The sequence below is a fragment of the Procambarus clarkii genome, chromosome 24 (assembly GCF_040958095.1).
Source record: "Procambarus clarkii isolate CNS0578487 chromosome 24, FALCON_Pclarkii_2.0, whole genome shotgun sequence".
In the NCBI taxonomy this organism is placed as follows: Eukaryota; Metazoa; Arthropoda; class Malacostraca; order Decapoda; family Cambaridae; genus Procambarus; species Procambarus clarkii.
In genome coordinates, this window is record NC_091173.1 from 19,718,458 (window position 1) to 19,741,394 (window position 22,937).

General features: G+C 39.1%; 3 protein-coding genes across 6 annotated transcripts in view; 2 read left to right on the forward strand and 1 right to left on the reverse strand.

The window, feature by feature from the left end:
* Positions 1 to 7,538, forward strand: part of if (integrin subunit alpha inflated) — a 237,568-nt gene extending 230,030 nt beyond the window's left edge. For 2 of the 4 annotated variants that reach the window (XM_069330688.1, XM_069330689.1), the window contains 3 exons: positions 3,870 to 3,956; positions 4,305 to 4,445; positions 5,344 to 7,538. In XM_069330688.1, the coding sequence (XP_069186789.1) occupies positions 3,870 to 3,956; positions 4,305 to 4,445; positions 5,344 to 5,505 (390 nt within the window). In that variant the 3' untranslated portion in view covers positions 5,506 to 7,538. The remainder of the gene's footprint in view (positions 1 to 3,869; positions 3,957 to 4,304; positions 4,446 to 5,343) is intronic. The other 2 variants (XM_069330690.1, XM_069330691.1) reach the window with 1 other exon arrangement.
* A 9,927-nt stretch (positions 7,539 to 17,465) lies between these two features.
* Positions 17,466 to 20,825, reverse strand: LOC123761875 (uncharacterized). The gene is made up of 2 exons (XM_045748095.2): positions 19,839 to 20,825; positions 17,466 to 18,035 (listed from the first exon to the last, which is right to left on the reverse strand). The coding sequence occupies exons 1-2, from the start codon at positions 20,467 to 20,469 to the stop codon at positions 17,779 to 17,781; spliced, it is 888 nt and encodes a 295-aa protein (XP_045604051.2). The 5' UTR covers positions 20,470 to 20,825; the 3' UTR covers positions 17,466 to 17,778.
* A 29-nt stretch (positions 20,826 to 20,854) lies between these two features.
* On the forward strand, positions 20,855 to 21,223 carry LOC138367965 (transmembrane protease serine 13-like). Its single transcript, XM_069330250.1, has one exon. It carries the CDS (start codon positions 20,855 to 20,857, stop codon positions 21,221 to 21,223), a length of 369 nt encoding a protein of 122 aa, XP_069186351.1.
* Positions 21,224 to 22,937: the final 1,714 nt, after the last annotated feature.

Here is a 22,937-nt window from a genome sequence, read left to right on the forward strand (position 1 = left end):
ATTGTAGAGGGATCAGCTAACTGGAGTTCCATACATTCCTTTGCTCTCTTTTTATTAAGACAAGTGTTGATATGCACTTTTTGCCTTTTTTTATAAATTATCCTCATTAACTCATAAGAATAATTATAAAGTAATGTTTGCACATCTTGCATCATACTGTATAAATAAAATAAAACATAGTTTACCCGAGTATTGTGACCCCCGAGACAATACTCAACCAGTCGTGCTGAGCCCCCCATCACTAATACTGTGGACATCATCGTATAGAGCTTCTCCTGTGGTTACCAGCTGAGTCAGTTAGACAAATGTTTATTCAACTCATTTGTAGAGACAATTCTAACACTTTCCCTCATGTCGTACTGTTGACCGGGCAGTGTCATTCTGATATAAGTGGAGTACTGTATCTCACAACAGTTATTGAAGATTCCAGTTATGCTGTATATGTGCTATTCAGCAGTGATTAAAGTCAAAAAAAAAAAAATTTCCCCCATACCATCACCCATATAATTTAGTAGATTCTGGTATGTACTTTAAATTTTAATAAACTTCTGAACATAGTGTAGCTAAATTGAACATTGTTTTAATATAAATGTTCTGGAGTGTATCTATGACTTCCAGAACTGGAGAAGTTCTGCTCTACCAATCATTAAATGTAAGTTGTCAGTATATTAGAAATAGCTCACGACCAAAATCATCTAAATCTTAAAAGAGTTAGATACTTAGAGATGCAATTTTTAATATATGTTAGACTAGGAACCTGGGAAATATTTAGAATCTAGCTATATATTACTCTACTGTAATAATAAAAGAAATTTTCTGTGGGAAACCCTTTCAGCTAGCTCCCTGGAGTTATTGGGCTAATGTGTGATACATTAGACCGGGGCATTAGTCTATGGAGTCTATGGAGTATGGGTTGTGTCACCTCTGGCCTGCTCATGTGCCGCCTGAGCCGTCCTGGTTCTTAGACAGGATGCCCTCCTATGTTCTCCTCGGTTTGTGGTAGCCCCTTCAGTTGAAGATTGTTTTTCCTAAGCTCTGTTTCTGTTGGCTTTTTCTGTTTTTTTTTTTCTTTTTCTCTTTTTCCAAGGCTCAACCCTCCCTCTGGTCAGCAGTTTTGCCTCCGTGGTGTGGTTGGGTCACTGGCACAAGTTGGGGAGGGGCTGCGCAGATGAGCAACGTGTCGATGTAATGTGACATTTGCTTGTTTCCATGGGATTGGAGGAGTTCTACCTCTCTGTTTGGTTTTTGGTTGCAATTTTCTTACCATGTGAGGTCTGTTTTGTTATGTCTACCTTTCTGGGGGCCTAACCTCGGTTGATGACAAACAAGGAAAACCCCCAACTATAGGAGGGGTTTCCAGGGCCATTACTCTCTGTGCCTCTCTGAGGGGGCCAGGTTATGGCTCGTAGTCCCCAGTAGGCTGAACTCCATAGACTATTGTCCCGGTCTAATGATTCGCATATAAGCCGATAGCTCCAGAGTGCCTCTGGGGCTCGCCCAGAAAATGGTTTCATTACATTCAATGCTGGGTTTTTCAGCAGTCAATGTTTTTGCAACACGTGACAGTGTACTAACTGAATACCTACATTTATATATTTTGCAACATTATAGTGTTGCATTCTAGCTGACTTTAACCACTGCTGTGCAATGTCATGAAGCAATGATTGTATCACAGTACTGTACCTGTCAGTCATGGGTAACGTATCAAATGTGACTTACGGAAATAATTTAAATCACAATGCAAAAATGCACAGTAGTTGTATATAATGTATCAAAGGTTTTGTTCTTGTAAAATGGCTGTTAGGGTGTTCTGAAAGCTCGGGGATATCTACAAAGCACTACAGAAATATTGTAAAAAAAAAGCTATCCTAGTTTTCTTTATTTTGGTTGATGGAATTCTGTAGCACATAAAATGTGATCATAATTCTTAATTATGTGGCTGTTTGAGGCACTGATGTTTAATGTGGGTTACACAAACAGGCTTATTGGGTGTACATGATTTATTGAAACTTACATTAATAGTTTACCTTTGGTTGTACATATCAGCTGGCAGGAGAAATGTAAACAAGATGAGTTTATATTCCCCTCGCTCTAGTAGTTGGGTTGACTGGTTAATCTACATCTTCAGTTTTTATTCCTTAGATTCCTTAGTAGACTAGAGTATTTACACCTGCACTCATTCTGAGTAGACTAGACTATTTACATTGGCTTTCTCTCTTCCTTCCTGGGTAGACTAGACTACAGTATTTACACCTGCATTGTTTCTTCCTGGGTTATCTTGAGCATTTACACCCAAATTCTTCCTTCCTGGGTAGACTAGACTATTTACACCTGTATTCTTCCTTCCTAGAATTTACCTGTCGGTTTTGTAGCCAGTAGTTAAGTTATTGACATTAGTTATTTACCCTTTGTATAGTTTTTAGGATCCATTTAATACGGAGATCTGTAAAGAATAATGGATGCATGTTTTAATTTTTTTTCAAAGGTAAAGAAAATTGAAGCAGCGAGTGATTCAGTAGAATTCTATGGTTCCTCTCATTGTTTTCCAAGTGGGTGCATGTTTTAATACACTATCACACTTAACAGCAAAAGATAATCCTAGAATCTTAGAAAAAATATTTTATAAGTGATTATATATGATTATGAATATATCTGAAGAGTGAAAACTACATCTTAAAATCATGATTTTATTACTGAAGATCTTTAAGACCCAGGGAGTGCTCTAGGCATAATGGCTAATTGCCCATAATTCTCTTATCAGAGGAAATCTACATCTCAAGAAGGGAACTCAATACCCATGGGATAAAACCTATTATCTAATGGAGGTCCATGTTTTAGGGAAGAAAACAATCACAACTAGAGTTGTGTGTGTGTTTAAATGCAGTCTTACACTGTAGGAATTGTATAATTTTCCACCACATTGAGTGTAGGACATAGTTAGGTCTGCGGGCTTTATACTGTACATTGAGTTTACATTAATTCATAATTTAGTTCCAAATTGAAATATATTTGCGTGCATTAATATTAAAGTAGATACACCCATAATAATCCTCTCAGTCGATAGACCTTCAAACTAAAATCTTACCTGTAACCTGAAAGTCTCTCGCTACTAAGAAGTGATCCTGTCAGGTTGCCCATCGTCTGCTGAATACTGGAGCTAGCGAGAATAAACTGGTGCAAATTTATTAAATGTTTCTCTATAGTGCAGCACTTAACAAGTCCTAAACTGTTTTATCAGTGTTGTAATTTTCTGTACAAGCTTATGTTATCAGAAATTTCCCTTTAGCTATATAGTGTACTGTAGCAGTGTTATTGCAACTTGTAATTACTGTACAGCATCTGCTTTTACGTGTAAGCGGTCTTGTGCACTGTTATGGTTCATTAGTCAACCCTAGAATCTCCCTGGGCCATGTAAATCTTTGGAACTATTGTACAATATCTTCTCCTAGACTGTCATAAAGTTTACAGTATGCATAATTATTATACAGTATGACACCAGTTAGTGATGGCTATAATATTCAGCAATGCAAGTAGATAAGTCACCTTTCTCATCATGGCTGTAATCTTATTTACTGATACAATATACATTTATTCTTGTGATTTTCTTTGCCCGAGTGATGGACGCAGCTTCCATTCAGTGGTTGGGGGTCTTAACACACTAACACAGTCCCTTTATTCTCTGCAACCTTACAATTGGGTCATCAATGTTCGCTGATTATCGCCATCGGTTATCCTCTGCTGGGATTATCTGCAACACCTTTGGAATCACCTACGACTATCTCCATCTGGGTTCTACACGTCCCCATCATCCTCAACATTTCAAATTACCACCTGATCCTCCACATTCTGCTGAGGACTACTTCTTATAGTACCCCTATGAGGACTTAAGCATCACCAGCAGGATGGTTGCCAGAGTTGTGTCCCTGCCCCATGGAGTCAGTCCCACATACCTTACCGTGAGTATTGCTTGTCATTTTGCCATTGGATGTATCATTAACACAATGGGATGAGATAAGCACATATTTTATATGTAAAAGGGGAACAAATTTCAACAAAGAAAATCATAAGCATGCAATTCCTTTAAAGGAAAAGTTTTTATAATCATTAATTATTTATTATCCCTAGTTATGTTTTCTGGTAGTAAAATACGCCTTATAATACCCAACTTTTTTTACCAGTTGAATGATTGAATTTAAGATAGAAACGATTATAAATCACTTCCAGTAGCATAAATGTCAGTCGCTGTAGGGAAATGCAGTAGCTGAAGCCTAATCATTAATGCGAGATTAAATTATGTCTTGTAGATACGAGATCTGGATGTGACAACACCCGTATCTCCAGCCAAATCTCTGGATGAGGCTCCGCAGGTGCCATGGTGGGTCATTGTCCTGGCCACCCTTGCTGGAATCCTTATCCTCCTCATTATCATCCTCATCCTGTGGAAGGTTAGTTATATGCCATACTCATTGTTTCTTTATAGAACAAATATATTTCCATTTGCTTCTATCTTTTGTTGGAAGTGCAAGATAGATGTCCATTTTTAAGTGAATGGGCTATGATGTAATATATTTTAGTTGCTAATAATGTACTGTAATATGTTCACTACTAAGTACATTACTGATGTGTTTTGCATTATGTCAAATACAAGTTCAAGTTTGTAATCATGATGTGCAGTTAAAGATAGCAAAATAGGTGGCATATATTGATGTAAATATAGTGTAAATATGTTTATTTTAAAGTTTTTGCAAATTAGGATGCATTGTACAATGGTAGGAAGACAAGTACATATGTTATACTTCACCATCTTATCCCCTCCCTTCCAGCTTGGTTTCTTCAAGCGAAGGCGGCCACAGTGTGCCTCCGATTAATTTTTTACATATCAAACGTCTTATTCTTCTGTTGCTCACTTCACAGTACGTTGGTTGATGCATGTGTGTGATGAGTTGCATATCTTGCAAGGTTTTGCTTGCAATTTATTTTATGCTTAGTAGTAGAGTATGGCAAAATTATTTCAATTTTTTATTTTTTAAATGTTTTTTGTACTGTTATTTTTTATATTATTATATTTCTTGCTTGCAAGTGATGTGGTGTGAGGTAGAGCAGCATTTATCTTTTTCGTGGTCCAATATTATGTTTGTCACATGTGAATCTTGTTGAACATTTATTACATTATAGTACTATACATTGCTTCATATTCCTTTTTTCTTACGGGCTCACTATAGCCCGTGCTACATGGACATTTCGTTCTGAGTAGCTAAATCTAAAACAACAAACAACATCCTTTTTTCTTTGCGCTTTCATATTTTTATTTTATTAAGCCAAGCTCTGGGCCCTTCCTCACAGTGTGGCTACTTCAAGAGACACAGACCAGAGCAGCGGCGCGGGCATTCAGAGGACTCGCAACCACTCAACCCTCCAGGTGACCGCAGCAAGCACAATGGGGTCAATGGCCACAACTACAGTCCCTTCACACGTCCATATTATCCTGGAGACGAAGCCTTATGATTTATTTAATTTTATGTTTAGAGAAAAATGGGAAATTGACTAGAAATATTTTTTGAACTTGCAAAGTTTTATATTTCATAGCAGATTTACACCATGCTTTTTGTTGTTTGTAATAAAAGGGATAATTACATTACTGAACATTTAAGTAATATATGGTATGATCATATCTATGCAAGGTGTGGAATTTGATTGATGATATGAAGATAATGAAATATGATCATATTTAAATAGTACCTTTTTGCATCACAAAGAAAACTTTGTTGTTTTTACTACATGGTGCATAACACGTGACGTAAACAAGAATTTAATCTCAATCCTCACTTTATTGTATGGGAAATACTGTACAGGCCTTAGGTATTATGCAAGAACTATCATTCTGATATTTCAGATAACTTCCTATTTCATGGCTACCTTCACAGATGTCATTTTGGAGTTTAGATCTCATTTCATCTCTGATGGGGAAGTGCCAAACTGAAGTATGTATGACAAATCATTAACTTAGATTAACATATTTGTGATACCCTTTGAGATTAACACACATGTGATATCATTCGAGATTAAAATAAAAGATACTCGTATACCATAATCATCTCCGACTCGTTTTAAGATTGTCTGATTTTCTGTGACATTTGTTCACATAACTGTGAAGTTAAGGAATCTCATACTTAATGCATATCTGGTCAAGTGTTTGTTTCGATAACTATCACATGCCAGTCCAATATATTTCTGGTGTTTTGCCACTGAATAACGTTGTTTTCTAATATTATATTGGTCAAAATATAGTATGTGAAAACTAAAACAAAATAGTAACATTATTATCTTCTTTGATAACAAAGAAGGTTTCTTTTATAATTTCTTTTGCCACTGTATGGATGTTATGTTACTACCAAAGATGGTTTTTTTCTTGATGATCAAACTGCACATCATATAATGGAGAAACAATGTTTTGGTCCATCCTGGACCATTATCAAGTCCTGTTTTGATAATGACCCAGGATGGTTCAGTTCACTGTCACGATTTGATAATAGTCCAGGACGAACTGAAATACCGTCGTTTCTCCATTTTCTGATAAGGTGGTTTGGTCATCATATCTTCAGCCACGTTATTGTGACTCATCATCTGCACATGGGTGTTTTCTTATTCACTATAAACACTAATTCAATTTATTGCACTCAACATTTACTATAACACTTTAGCTTAAATAGCTACATTTCCATGATTATAAATAATGTTTTGAAAATAATGAATTACTTTGGGGCAGATCCAGGAGAGAGCTGTGAATGCTCGTCGGGGTTTTGGGAGGTGGTTGCATCCTATTCGCAGTGCCACTTAATTTGTTTCCGTTGTGTGTGTAGGGAAAAAAGCACTACATACCACTAGTGCAGATGGTGATAAGTAAAACAGTGTTAGTTATATTATCAGTATTCCATGGCTGCTGATAAAATCATTCCCACCCAACACTCTTGGATTAGCTTCTGAGCCTAGTGACTGTATGAAGGTCTAATGTGCCTTAAGCAGTAATTATATGTATAGAGCATGATGAATTTTTGCACAAAATATATAAATGCAGTATCTATATACTGTAGTCAGTTTAATGTTGACATGTGTGTGTGTGTGTGATTTTTACTGCTGTCTTGGTACATAAATCTTTATGGAACTTTTTAAGTAAAGCTGCCGAATATGTAACACACTAAAACGTTAGATCATGTCTGTCTTAACTGGGCTAAAACTTTTTATATAGATTTTTATAGACAAATATGAAGATGCGAAGATGCATGTGGCTTCCCATGGGGACGACAGCATTGTTATTCCTAATTACATTACCAGTCACCAGATTGTTACAATAAATCATTCACAAGGTATAATGTTATACTGGACCTTACTGTGTCTCGGTGCAGACTGAAAATAATGGTGAGCCACCTTAAGGTTAAGTATCCTGGTACTGTTTTTGTTGTGATTTATGTAGTTCTTATGCACATCTGGGTAAATTTTATATATATATATATATATATATATATATATATATATATATATATATATATATATATATATATATATATATATATATATATATATATATATATATATATATATATATATATATATATATATATATATATATATATATATATATATATATATATATATATATATATATATATATATATATATATAAATATACGCACACGCACACACCCCATCTTCCTGTTTAGATAGTACCTATTGTGATGATCGTCAATAGTCACAAATTCGTACATACAGTACTTAGCTTGTAGATAGTAGTACAGTAAACTGACTAGTAAGGAATTAATTCTATTAAAATAAATGAAGCTAAAAAGCAAACTTAAATATTCCTAGGCCTAGTACACCACTCACATATGTACTATATTAGGCCTCAAATATTGTGTATTAAGCCTAGAAATGTTAGGTTAGGTTTGTTTATTTTGTCAAAGCAGCACAAGTAAAAAACAGTTTTTCCAGTTTGTCCAACTCAATAGTTCAGATTTCTACTTTCTAATTTCGTTGTACGTCAGTATATATACTATGGTCCTCATCGTTACTATAAGTACTGTACTGCCAAAACAGGAGGATGGGCTGACATATACGCATACATACATACATACATACATACATACATACATACATACTGTATATGTATATAATAGTGATTTTGAATAACAAGGCAATATTTAAAAGTGAAAAATCTTTTTTTTTTATATATAAACTAGGCCCCCCCCCCTCTAACCAATGTCAAGTTTCAACAGGGGCTAGAAAGTGCTTATAAGCTAACCCATTCTACATAGGTCAAGAGCCATTATCACAGATAAAGTGAGATAGGGAGATACATTTCTTCCATATTTCTTTGTATATTTGTAAACTAATTACTTTATGTAAAACTCTTGCAGATATATGCAAAGTAGGCAAAATTAGCTTATTTAAAATTTTATCAAACTAATGCACTGGTGATATTATTTATTGTAGCCAAAATACCGTTATACAATTCCCGAATCTCCTTCTCTATGTACAGTACTGTATACACCTAAATACAGTACCAACATAGATACTATAGACAAATCAGGGAATAAATTTAACCAAGAGGAAATTATGGCAGTCAAGTAGGGTGGGTAAAGTAAAGATGCATGTCTTTACTATAGTATAAAGTATACACCCTGGAATAACCAGCACGTGTCCTGGACTTGGAACGTGTCCAATCATAACTACTGTATCCAGACTTTGCACATGTCTCTGTATAACCTGGTAGACATGTTTTAAACAGTATTGTGGCTTCGATGGGGCAACTGGACGGGTGTTTGAGAAGATATAGGTGGTGCTAATGTTGACTTGCCTTCTTGTTAATGCTGTCGGTACTAATGTGGTGTTGACTTTTGTTTCTCCTCGGTGGATGATGATTCCCCAGAGGGTCCATGCCTCTCTCACCTCTCCAGATACACATTAGGTCCACACCTTTCACTTTCTTCACTCATGTCCCAATTCCCTCTTTAGCAGCCTATTACACAACCTTCACTCGCACAACCTAATTCTCACAATTGTTTTGAACTCCCCTACCCATTATTTTATGCATTCCTCTCAATAATTTTGGCTTAACTTGGGGGTTATGGTGTGAATTTTTATGAAACTGATGCCATTTTTTAAATTTTGCCGATGGAAAAGATAAATGGTTTATGAAACTGTGAGAGTCTGGTCCATAAATCCAAATTCTGTATTATTACAATTATGATTGTCATCTTTCAGATGACAAAGCCCATTTGGGAAACTCATTTATACTAGGACACAGTGATGACTATCTGAAAGGAACTGAAAGTGATCTAATAATCATCAGGTAATGAATGCAACCTCTCGGCCCATTTGCAGATAATATATTGAAGTACAGGTCTGATTCAATCAGGGTAGTGGCGCTCTTGTACATAATTACTTGTGCATCTCTAATTGTGCTGTAGCTAACAGTCCCTGTGTGTGTATATAAGTGTATATTTGTAAAATGTTTTATGTAATTTATTTATGTTAACAATAAATGTCTGACAGTTAGTGATCTAATTTTATTTATTCAAAAGAGAATTTTATTATCTTGAGTATTTTTAAATTACTGAACAATAAGAACCAAACTTTAGAAATAGTCTGACAAACGTTTGACTGTAAGAAAAGTGGTTATTTAGCTGTACAAATATCTAATGTCCCTAATCTGCATTACTGTTTCCAAGCATGGTGTAACGGTTCTATTGTTACGTAAAGTATGGTGACAAATAAACACAGACACTAAGATACTATATATATATTTGGTCGAATATACAGAAGTACACAGGTGATACGTTGGTGTGAGTTGAGCGCACTGAGCGTTGGTACAGTATCTTGCAAGTGTCTGCTCTAGACCACACTTGAAAGTAGACTAGCCAATGTTCGCTACACCGCTGCTTATATGCTCGGGCAACACCTCACCGTGTTGCCCAGGCAACGCCTCACCTCATTCATCTCCTAAGGTTGACAGGAATATTAACAATGCATTTGGAGCGAGTATATTATTGGGATAATCTACTCGCTACAATGGAAATACCTTTTTTTTTCAGGACATGCCAATTTTGGAAAGTTCATTTGCAGAGCAATGAAGATCATCTCAGAATTAAGCGAACACTCATGCGTGGAGCAGTTGAGATCCTCAGGATTAACACTACAAACCAAACACAAGCAAGTAAGTAATTATCAAAAGAATGTGCCAAGCAAACCAGACACAAGAAGGCACATCTCATTGAGACCTTTACAATACTGAACAAGTGAGAAAATGCTCAACCAGACCACCTTTTAAAAAGGCTCAATGTAACTCACACAAGGGGCAATAGCTTATAACTCAATATGCAGACACCGGTGGTGCATTGGTAACACATTTGTCCCACGGTTGGGAAGAGACTTGTCTTTATTCGTGTCCTGACCTGGGAGGATTAATTAGGCACCAGTCCTTAACTGTGTGCTTCTTGTTCACTCAATGGTAATTGGGCACCTGGTTGTTAGTGAATTGGCAGGTTATGTTTCAGGCAAAACTAGTGAGTAAGGCTTACCATGAGCTATGATAAAGGAATTCTTGGATCATTATATATATATATATATATATATATATATAATATATATATAATATATATATATATATATATATATATATATATATATATATATATATATATATATATATATATATATATAAATATAATATAATATAAAATAATATAATATAATATAATATAATATAATATAATATAATATAATATAATATTTAAGATGCTTTTCTTAAATAATACAGACGCAACACACGTCGCCAATTATGGAACAGTTGCGGTCAGCTGTTGACATAACGTGTTATGACTTATGAGGTCAGTGAGGCGTCAGACGCGGCCTTGACAAGGTGTCTCTCTGTGTCAGGTCAACTCTATAATGTCTGTGTCTCTTATTTCACTGTCAAGGAATCTTACGTGCGTGGCAGTCTGAAAATATAATAGATACTTCATATTTATATATATATATATACACAGACAAAATCAAGAAGTTTGTGACGATTGGTTTGATTTTGTTGTGTTTATGGTAGCTGACGTGACCCTTCGACCAGGTGTTGGTGAGTGTTACTTGCTAATTCTTATTTATTTATTTATTTATTTATATATATACAAGAAGGTTCATTGGGATTGTGAGGATACATAGGATAGTAATTACAATCTTGTAAAGCCATTAGTACCCGCAGCGTTTAGGGCAGGAATTCTGTTGTCAATTATCCACTAATTTGCATTATACAACTTTGACGCCTACGTATATTCTCAAGTCAGTTTTACTGTATGAATATTCAAATTGTTATAATTGTTGATATAGTCAAAGGTGGGGGGTGGGGAGAGAATTAAGATTGCCTTGAAATGGTTATAACGAGTCCGTCTGATTACCACAAGTTTCCTGCCAATACGTTAGTAATGAATAAATATGATATGTTAGGTTAGGCTGATTTAACCTAACCTAGCCTAACCTAACCTAACTTAACCAAACCAAACCTAACCTAACCTAACCGAAGCTTGGATTGTCGACTTGATTTGGCGTCACCAGCTTTTTATTTTCGTCTAATTTCTTTATAAAAAGATACTTTTTCAGATTAAAATTATGTTTTTTCGTGTTGTACATTCAGCACCAACATTATAATGAGTAAATATATCATATTTATTCATTACTAACGTATTGCCAGGAAGCTTTGTGTAGCTTGTGGTAATTAGAAGGACAGGGAGGAGTGTGTCTTGAGTCACTGTGTGTGTGATGATGTCGTGATTCGTGGAGGGGGGAGGGGCCTATCCTGTCTTAATCGAGTCTTAGAGGGTTACTTTGAGGTTACCTTGAGATGATGCTGGAGCTTAGCGTCCCCGCGGCCCGGTCCGGTCGTCGACCAGGCCTCCTGGTTGCCGGACTGGTCAACCAGACTGTTGGACGCAGCTGCTCGCAGCCTGACGTATGAGTCACAGCCTGGTTGATCAGGGGGGGCAGGGAAGGGACAGGGGGCTGTTTACGGACGGCCATAATAGTCTTGGAAGGACAAGATTAGGACCCTCCCTGACAGATCTTGGACGTGCTTTCCTCAATTGAGTCATGGTGGGGAGAGGCCGGAAGTCGGAAAAGAAAGTGATGATAGTCAGCCAAAGCTGTGAAATACTGACTTGCGTATATTCTAATATAGACAGCATTTGAATTGTACAGCGAACAACCAACTAACAGTATCTTACATTTCATCATAACGTATTTTTTCAAATATAATTTAATATTATATATTATGGGCTATGTAATATTAGCTCTATGCAAGGTTAGGTTTATGCAAGGTTAGATTTATGTAAGATTAGGTAAGGTATTTTGGTTACGTTAATTTAGGCAATGGTTACAATACAGGCTGAAAGTGAATGACAATAAGTTTCGAGTCATAACTTCCAATATGATCAAGTGAACTATTATAGTCAAATACTGACGTGAATGCCAGTTATTTGACGCTACGTTGTAAACTCGACGGCGCTGTTAAATGCTGGGATCGGGAGAGTTACTGTACTACGCTGTGAGTCGGTTTCAGTGATGCAAATGTGATGCAAAGAGCAACAGTAGTTATATTAAGCTTCATGAAGCCGTCTTACTCAATCAGCGATTAGATTTTTACTATAATTTTTCAAAGCAACTGTTCGCATATTGCTTGTCAAATAGCCTTTGAAATTTACTAACTTTAAGCTAGGTTTTATTTGCGCGATTCTGAACAACTGGTTTGCGGTTATTTGTTTGAGCCAGCGCTGACAAGAAGTCTTTTTGCGGTAGTGCAAAGGGATTAAGAGGACACAATAGGTCTTGACCAGATCCTCGGTGGATGTTTGACATTGTTTCAGGTTTCATGTAACCACTCAATTGTCGTAGTAATTGATGTGTATCTTAATATTGTTTAGTGGATTAGAGTAGTTCACGTTTTATTATAAAGACATTTCATCACTAGTATTATAGTCTAGAATGTAGAGTACAATGCATGTTTAAATATTCTGTGTTTACAATGCATGTTTATATACTCTGTTTCATGTAGTGCGTTCCATCCGTCCGCCGACTAGGCTGCTCTGAAAGTAAATGCTTTCTTGCTTTGTCTTTTAATTGCCGACTTAAAATGCGTCTCCGGTTCTACTTGTAGCAGAAGTAACAAAATCTTCAGCACAAGTGAAATGAATATCTATTCATATCGATATATTTATAAGTAACCAACCCAACATATAAATAACCGCTAAGGTTATTATTAATTTAAGGAAATTAGCTAAGGAAATGAAATAACCGCTAAGGTTTGTTTAGTTTCAGCTGTGTTACTGTGACGTATTCTCTGTACATTTGAAAGTATTAAACATGTTTTCAATTAGACTTCTAAGTCTTCTAGCGTGGCTAGTTCAATTTGGTTTATCCTCTGTAAGTAATTATCCAAAGGCGCCAAGCCGGGAGGACTATGTAGCAATCCTCTCTCTGTAATTTATGTCTTTCAGTTCCGGACCTCTGCACTCTAACTTGACATAGTTTGAATAGTTAATATGTAGGTTTGGTGTTTACTGGCTCCAGCAGCGTTGCTATGGCTGGTAGCCTATCTTATGCTTCTGCTGGATTTGTTTTCGCCGTTCTCTGTAATTCGTACTTAAAAATGTTTCTCTTCTTCGATCCATACTACGCTTGTTTTATAACACTGGAAAGATATTTCTTGTGCGTGTATAATATGACCAATTCTTTCTTGAATCCTTTTATCTAAGTATTTCCATAGTTTATACATACAAGATTTATTTTGTTTTACGCATATGTACGGTACATGCGTTTGTGTGCATAAACATATATATTTTTTAATTATATACAGGATATATTTATATATATACACAGTTCTAACAATCTTGTAAAGCCACTCGCACGCATAGCATATGGACTTGTGTATTAATTAATATGTACTTTGATGTGTTTAAATATGCTTTAGGCATATTCAACTAAGAGGTTCGCGATAAAATCACCCAAGTGTCTAACACACTTACCTGGAAAACGCAGGGAAAGGTCTGAAAAGTTTCCTGGAGTCTGTTCCTGGTATCTTGTCTCTCCCAACATGTCGAGTCTTTGATATCTGCAGAGGCAGAAGATTGCCCTTGGATGTTCAGCGAGGGTGGAGGGGAGGTGATGTGAGCTAGATTCTGGGTACTGCTGGTCGATCAGCCTTAGAAAATATGACGAGGCTTCAAGAGCACTGTTCTCGTCACCCTCCGCCCTGGTATACAGAACATCAATGTGCTGGCGCGCATACATACGCAAGCATGCGTGTATACATGCAAAAGCGGGTTAAGTTTAAGAACGCGGACACAAACAGTATAAGAGAAAGAGATGAGAACACTAGATTTAGAGAAAGACTGGAGAAAGAGAAAACTTTGAGAGAATACTGGATAGTTGTATCAGACCAACCAGGCTGTAGTGGTGGATACGTGGGCCTCAGGCCGGGCTTGGGGAGTAGAAACTCTCAGAACCCCATTCACCAAGGTATAAGGTAGTATACATAACCTATATTTGCCTGAAACTGATATGTAATATCACGTGACCCCAACAATTCACACACACTAGTATATACTTAATATATATTTCTAGCTTGAAGTTTCAGTTTACATTAACTGGTCACGTGTCATGGGTTCATGACACATGGTTCAGACATGATGTGTATGTTAAACATTCTTAAACCTTTGTGTCCCGCTCCTAGACGAGGCTCCTGTGATTGCTCTCATTATATTCAATCGTGAGTTTGCTTTCTCCTTCAGATATTGAATTTGCTTGTTGAAAGTCATTTTAGAATCTATCCGCACTCAGAGATCTCGATATTGTGTAACCCACTAAAGGTCTTGAATGCGTAGGTGGACATGATGCTGAAGCCTTGAGGTATCACAGACGTGATGCTCACCTCGTAGAAGGTGATACCGAGCTGCTAGTTTCCTAGTTCTAAACGTGACCCTGAGTTTTTTTTTTTTTTTTTTTTTTTTTTTTTTCTCCTGCGCGAGGCTCCAAGCCTTTGGCTGGCCTATTAAGTGTTACTTGCTTCTGTTTTGCTTAAGCGGAGTATGAGTATTTATATCTCCTATGGTCGCTTCAGTAAGATTTTGCCCCATGTGTTTAACAACTTCTTCTGCTCTGTTGAATCTAAGTTGAAATCTTATTGGATTTGTAACTGTGCACTGTATTAGATAATGTTTCAGTGGTCTATCGGGCATTTCTCCACAGTGCTGACATTTCCTCTCATCTTCTGGAACCTGTAAGCCTATTTCTCCATGCTCGTGGGTATCCAAACCTGATACGATGTAAGTGTACTTCTCTTGTTCTACTGCTCCCTTTCATCAAAAATAAGTGGGGACCCCGAGCTGATGTTGCCCCTAGTTGAAAATGACCTCGCGTTCACAATTCCACGTTTTAATCAGCAAATTTTAAATGCTGATTTTTTTCTCTTGGTTTTACATCGCTAACCACTTGGCCTGGACGCTAGAGCGACGATCTCGCTTCATACAGGTCGGTATTCAATCCCCGACCATCCAAGTGGTTGGGCACCATTCCTTCCACCCCCCCATCCCATCCGTAATCCTTATCCTGACCCCCTTCCAGGCGCTACATAGTCGTAATGGCTTGGCGCTTTCCCCCTGATAGTTCCCTCTGTAGCCTATTCAGGATGTAATTCCAGGGGGTTCTCAGAAAGGGTCTTTGATGGCAACGCCGCTCTGGATTACCAGGAAAGTGTTTCCAGCGATTACTTGGGGTGAGGTGCCCCCTCCCCCCCCTCCCCCACATTGTCCTCAGTGATGTCACAACGTTGGAGGGACAAAAACCAGACTGGGAACGAAGCTATCGGTGCATAAAAAAAGTAGGATATGAGAATATTGATGACCAAACCACACACATTAGACATTGGATATGATGATCATCATATCTTCAGCCACGTTATTGTGACTCACCATCTGCATGAAAATATTAGTTAATATCTGAAGAGAAAAATTAACATTGGCTGTTTGGAACTAAGAGTCAATTTGAGGAACGAATGTGGTTGACAAGGGAGAACGACGAGGCAGCTGAAACCTCGGTTATTAAGGGAATATAGAGAAAGCAAATTGGTTTCTCCTGACAAGTTTAGTTTGGAACCAGCTGGGAAGATCCGTGAATAGTGTAGCGGAGACAATTGCTAGAATTGATTCCTTTAATGTCATCCATAATAGGGGCTCCTAAAATAGGCTTGGCTTCGTTCTCAACTTACAGTCGGGGATCTCGGGTTCGATTCTCGGGCCTGACAGAAATGGTTGAGTACGTTTCCTCGGGGGGGGGGGGGGTTAGAAATAGCTTAAGCTACTCTATCCTATCCCTTTAAGATGTATTATTTCTTGTCTCAATAAATATACTTGAACTTGAAGTACATTTCCTTTCACCTAATTCACCTCTTCACGTCGAGGACCGGGGGCCCCTAAGCCCCGAAATCACCTCAAGATAACCTGAAGATAGGCATAAATAAGCCCCCCTTCCTGGAGTTGGGCAACTGTTGGGGGACTGCTTCCTCGGGAGGGTCAGCAGCGCTCGTATGCGCGCTATGACCAAAAATGGACGTACAGTAATTTGAAATGAAATCGGCTCACGAAAGTGATATACTGTCCCGGTTTCTGTTTGAGTCGTCTGGCTTACTCGTTAAGGTTAGGAAAGGAAACTTTCAATTAACATTTTTCATGACGTTTTGAAGCTTTAGGAGAATTTCCTGCCCTCCTAACCCACCGGAGGACCCTTATCTTGCTGTTTTGGAAAAAAAAAATCCAAAATTTATTTTCATTTTTTTTTCCATTTTTCAAATTACGTCCATTTTCGGCCATACTGGAAAACGGCCAAATTCAGAGGTAATTTGTAAGAGGACAGGTGAGGTTTAGCGTCCCCGCGGCCCGGTCGTTGACCAGGCCTCTGGTTGCTGAACTGGTCAACCAGGCTGTTGGACGCGGCTGTTCGCAGCCTGACGTATGAATCACAGCCTGGTTGATCAGGTATCCTTTGGAGGTGTTTAAGTTCTCTCTTGAACACTTGAGGAGTCGGCCAGTTATGCCCCTTATGTGTAGTGGAAGCGTGTTGAACAGTCTTGTATTAAGTGAAGGAATGATCTGCTGTAACTCTGAATTTGTTCATACAAATATTGTAGGCTACAATAGTGAATGAAGAATTTGCATTTTTTAATCCAAGGGTGCTGCTATATTTACTTCTCGCCTGTTATTTAAAGTCTGCATTAAGTAAGGTGACTTTAAATATCACCCCTTCATCTCTCATCCTCTAGAAAAAATGCAAAATTCATGAGTATCATTTTGACTTGACACTTCAGGCTCTGAAGAAAAGAGAGGAAGGAAGTCATTGAAATACGAGAAAGGAAACTGAGTAACTTTATAGATTTTAATATTTAATGCATTGTAAGTTACATAGTTACAGGGTAGCTAACTGCCGAGAACAAGAGCGACTGCAAACGCTTTCCACAATGAATCCGTTAAACTAACCGACACGAGGCTTCTTGACACTCTTATCTCCCCCTCGGGACGTGGAGCTGCGAAATAAGTTGTCAGATGGCGGCACCGTCGCCTAAGACTTGTACGGGGTGATGGACTGAGGCGATGATTACCTCAGGACAGTTATCCTGCCCCCCTTACTCTTCCTCCTTCACAGAGTGAAGATGGGAGACAGGCTCTTTTGATGTGAGTGGCTGTAGCCTACTTACCCCTTCCTGTCTCCTTCAGACACCAGACGGCGGTAGGCGTGAATTTGGATATCAACGATGAGATCGTTGGCGATATCGACGCTAGAGGGTTTAGTCTTGGATGGAGGATGTGGGTCGTCCCGGGGCAGGCAGACAGGCCCGCCTCTGGGCTTGATCAGGCCTCCTCCATCTTGCAAGAGCACCGACACAGCCACATCTTGCTGGTGGGTGAGACCTCCCCCCAGCCACACCATACTTCTGTATACACCTGGTTCTGTGGAGTAGACCACACATTAGTAACATAAGACGCAAGGAATCCTGCGACATACGAGTGCATTTTTTGTTAGTGAAAGATAGTGGAATATTCGAAATGAATTTGTATTCCGTTTAACGAAACCGTTTTACATTACATTATTTTTATGGTGTAGATATCAGCGCGGTCACTATCACAAGAGCTTTTAATCATCTAATATATTTGAGTTATATATATTATATCTATATCTAATATATTATATCTAATATATTTCTCGACCAGGCCTCCTTTTTGTTACACATCCCCAGGAAGCAGCCCGTAGCAGCTGTCCAACTCCCAGGTACATATTTACTGCTAGATAACAGGGGCATTAGGGTGAAAGAAACATTTTGCCCATTTGTTTCCGCCTCCACCAGGGATCGAACCCGGAACCTCAGGATTACGAATCCGAAGCGCTGTCCACCCAGCTGTCAGGCGCCTAGCTGACATATACATACAATCATTTACACAAATACATATACTCATCGATAATCTTTTTATACCACAAGTGATTCAACAAGAGGATCACAACAGTCACTATACAAGACACGTGGCAACAAGGAAGAGAGACTTTAGTATTCACTGTGTGACGATGGCTTTTGACAGTCGGCGAGTACATTACGGCCCTTGAAATATTTATACACAGGCTGGAGGAATGGCAAGAGGCCTGCGAGTACTCTGTTGCCCATTTCAGGCATGATCGTGTGAGAAGGGAAAAGTTCAGCAAGTCCCAGCTGTGTCTGGATACAAGTGCCAGGATAAACAATCCAGCGGGTTTTCTTCCTTTTGGGGGGTGTTGTACATGCTGCTATGGCGGTGTGTCTACTCACAGGATGAGTGGCGCTGCACAATATTGTCACTATAGTGGTGAATCCACTCAAAGGATGAGTGGCGCTGCCCAGTACTGTCACTATTGCGGTGTGTCCACTCACAGGATGAGTTTCCCTGCACAATATTGTCACTATAGTGGTGAATCCACTCAAAGGATGAGTGACGCTGCCCAGTACTGTCACTATGGCGGTGTGTCCACTCACAGGATGAGTGGTGCTGCCCAATAAACTCGTCCCTCTGGGCAGAATTAAATTACCATTGTAGAAATAGCATTTCCGTGTCTTGTGGCGCTACCGACTACTGCTTATATGAGTGGCTTGAGCACCTTATAAGGTGTTCAAATTACTACGGTATGACCTGACTGATGAATACCTTGTGTATTTTTTTGTGGTGGAAGATAAACTTACACAGATCCTCGATCCCAACCTATTTGTACTCACGCTTTAATGAATACCACTATAGCCAATGTTTTTTTCTCTCTGACCCCTGGAATCTTTTGTAGAATTATTCCATTTTCTTATCAGAAATTTCATGTTTAGATTTATTTATTTTTTTTTACTAATAAAGGTTTATAGTCTACCATTTTATTATTGAAAATGTAATTGAAAGGGCTTTGCGATTTAGGCTCTAATGATAACACTTATACCAGAAGGTTAGCCAGTAAGATCAAGTTCGGTAAAAGTTATATGCAAGGCCGGATATGTGTCCCTCAGGCGGCGACAAGTGCCACTCTAAGGCACTGCTAGCGACGGGAGACTATACCTATTAACAGTGACTTGACGTCAGCATGTGATTTTAAATATTAAACTAGCAAGAAATATACACACTAAATGGGGCCCAGTTATTATTTTATCATATCAAATTTTCAGACATATTTATTCAGAGAAACTCACCATGAACTTTTATATAAATGCATTACGGAAATGCATTTGATGGACAACATTTACATCTCACCTTGAACGTTCTGGAGGAGGAGGCCGGAGTGGAGTTGGTAAGTGTCCTCGGGGTCCAGCTCACTCCCCAGCCTGCTCCACACGGTGGGTCTGGGGGACTTACCCACCACCGGGGAAGGTACCAGCACGCTTCCTCCCTCTGGCACCGATAAACACGGCGGCAAAGGCACTACCCTGAAGCTTGGCCGGAAGAATCTAAGGCGGATGGTTTGTCTTGCGATGAGCCGGCTGCTGTGGAGGAGGTTGCAGGCGTATATCCCCGCCAGAGACTCGTCAAATCCCCGGAAGACTAGGTAGGAGTGGGGCAGAACGAAGCGCTCCTGCACAGTGAAGATCTTAGCGGTGTTGACGTCGACCCGGGCGTAGGGGACGAGGGGTCTGCCGTAAGGGTTGGTCCAGACCACTGCGTAGGGCGTCCTGCCCGACGGCTGGTTGGCGAAACAGTACAGGAATCCATCCTGATCTTCGCGGATGATCTCGTCAGTACCGTTGATGATGCTGAGTTTGGGCAACGGACCGTATCTTCCCATAGGCATAGAACTTCCGTGAAAGCTATCCACGAGGACGCTGAGACAAATAATTGTCAAACTGCATGTTCCTACTAAGGTCTTTACGGGCTTCCTGAATACCATTGTTGTACAGATTTTCACAGTTTTGACAGCTCTTGTAATAATACTTTCGTATTTCCAGAGTTTGTAAACAATCTCTATTATAATTATTTCCTATATATATGTCGCATTAAACTTTTTACGTGAAATTATTGCAGAAAAACACTAAATAGATTTACGTCATATGGTTAGAACTAAATCACATTGTTTTAGTTCACAGTGTTATTCTTGTGCTCTAAAACAAAAAATTCACTTGGAAATAAGTCGTGAAAGTTTGCGAGAATCCTGACTACTTGCAGTCCAGATGAAGAGTGAGGTTGTCGCGTGTGGTCACGGGTGAGTCTTTGGCGAGGCGGGAGCAGCACGGGAGGAGCCTGGCGTGCGCACGCAGGCACAGCCAGCCCGCGCCATGCACAGGCAGGCACAGCCAGCCCGCGCCATGCACAGGCAGTCACAGCCAGCCCGCGCCATGCACAGGCAGGCACAGCCAGCCCGCGCCATGCACAGGCAGGCACAGCCAGCCCGCGCCATGCACAGGCAGTCACAGCCAGCCCGCGCCATGCACAAGCAGTCACAGCCAGCCCGCGCCATGCACAGGCAGGCACAGCCAGCCCGCGCCATGCACAAGCTGTCACAGCCAGCCCGCGCCATGCACAGGCAGGCACAGCCAGCCCGCGTCATGCACAGGCAGGCACAGCCAGCCCGCGCCATGCACAAGCAGTCACAGCCAGCCCACGCCATGCACAAGCCTGTTGGCAATCGTTCAGTTGCAGAATGATCAGTTGCCTGCCATATATACATGCCGTAAGCGTCCTCCAACACACCCTATCTTCCTGGAGGGCAAAATTCGGCGTAGCAGTAACCAGGGGACCAGGAGCTTGTAGCATCTTGGGGAGTCTTAGTGAATGATATGGATGTCTTTGAGTTTAATTAACATCCCGAGGCTCGGTTATCGGTAATACTTGGCAAGCTACATTTATAATGTCACCATTTACTGGTTATTTCTTCTTTACTTAATCTAGATAGCGTGATTACTGTTATTCACTTACTAAGGTTTAGAGAAGATGGGGGACTTGTTATATAGGAAGATATCTGAAGGAGGGAGGGGTCTTGAGTTTAAGGGAAAAGGTAGGGAAATGAAATGAACTTGATTGGGAGGAGGAAAAAGGATATAAATAACATGCGGGGTAAAGGATAGCCACAAGGACAATGAAAATGTATGGTATGGTAGTTTCAACTTGTACTGAGCGAACTCGTGATTTCCTAAAAAGAATCCTTTAGGATTAGGAAGATTGCAAAGGTAATCTTTGCAAGCTAAGATTAGGATCTTTGCTTGCCCTGCTATGCGAATTTCATAGTTTCTTTTTGTTATATCCTTTTTTTTAACATTTCTAACCAGTTGTACGAATTTCTGTTCTAAACTGACTTCCCCATTCTTATTCCTTTTGTATCACGGTCTCTTTTTACCAATAAGGTGCTTCAGATCCTTTGTTATCCACCAAGATATAGCTGAAGAACAACACCAGGTGTCTTGTTACTAACGCTTCGATTAATAAATCCAAGTGTCTTATTTGCCTTATTACGAACGTTCATGCATTGATCTTTTGGTTTTAAATTCTTACTAATCATAACTCCCAGATCCCTTTCGCAAAGACAGAGGGTCATACATAAGACAATATGTCTAAACTGTAGGCGGAAGCACATACATATATCATGGTTACAATCAATGTTTCAGTGTACGAATATGTAAATAAACTTTCTATTGTGCACTGCCACACAAGGGCAGGGATTGGTTCATAAGAGATGCACCTTAGAAGTAATATAAATAAAATTGTTCTTCATTCTTTAAAATGGACAAGCAAATTTTGGATAAATTGTTAGGATGTCGTCCAGAACACCTGAGTCAATAAAATAGTTACACAGTTGGTGGTACAAGAGGCCAGGAGGTCTAAAGTCCTTTACGGTTTCACATTCAACAATATAGTGTTCTAGTGAATGCATTAAAGATTTGTCACAGAGTTTACAATCTGAATATTCTGGTAGTGGCTCAACCTCACTAACCTGCCAGATGTGCCTATAGCCAAGGCGAATTCGCGCAATGACTACATCACATTGTCTGGTTCGGTTACTATGCTGACCATACAAATACCTATTATTACAAAAGTTGGCATAGCTTTTAATACTGCAGCTTTCAGGTCTCTGGGCATTTCTTAGTCCTAAATCTGAAGTAATTTCTTCAAATTTATGTTTCTAATAATTGCATTAGATAGTCTAAAGTCATAATCAGTGTTTTCTTTCCTGCAAGCCTCATTGGCCAATCGATCTACAAAGTCATGTTTTCCAACTCCATCATGGGATGGGATCCACACAAATTTTTTACAATAGTTATAATCATTGGCAAAAATTACATTCCATTTATATTATAAGCTACTTCAGATATAAATTGTTATGGGTTATTTGAGGACCACAGAGCACTTTTAGTCAAAGTGCTT

Coding starts and splice junctions, on each gene's coding strand:
- LOC123761875 (XM_045748095.2), bottom strand. CDS start 20,469: ATGGTATTCAGGAAGCCCGTAAAGACCTTAGTAGGAACATGCAGTTTG. Junction 18,036..19,838: donor CCTCCTCCAGAACGTTCAAG/GTGAGATGTAAA, acceptor TCTACTCCACAG/AACCAGGTGTATACAGAAGT.
- LOC138367965 (XM_069330250.1), top strand. CDS start 20,855: ATGCACAGGCAGGCACAGCCAGCCCGCGCCATGCACAGGCAGTCACAG.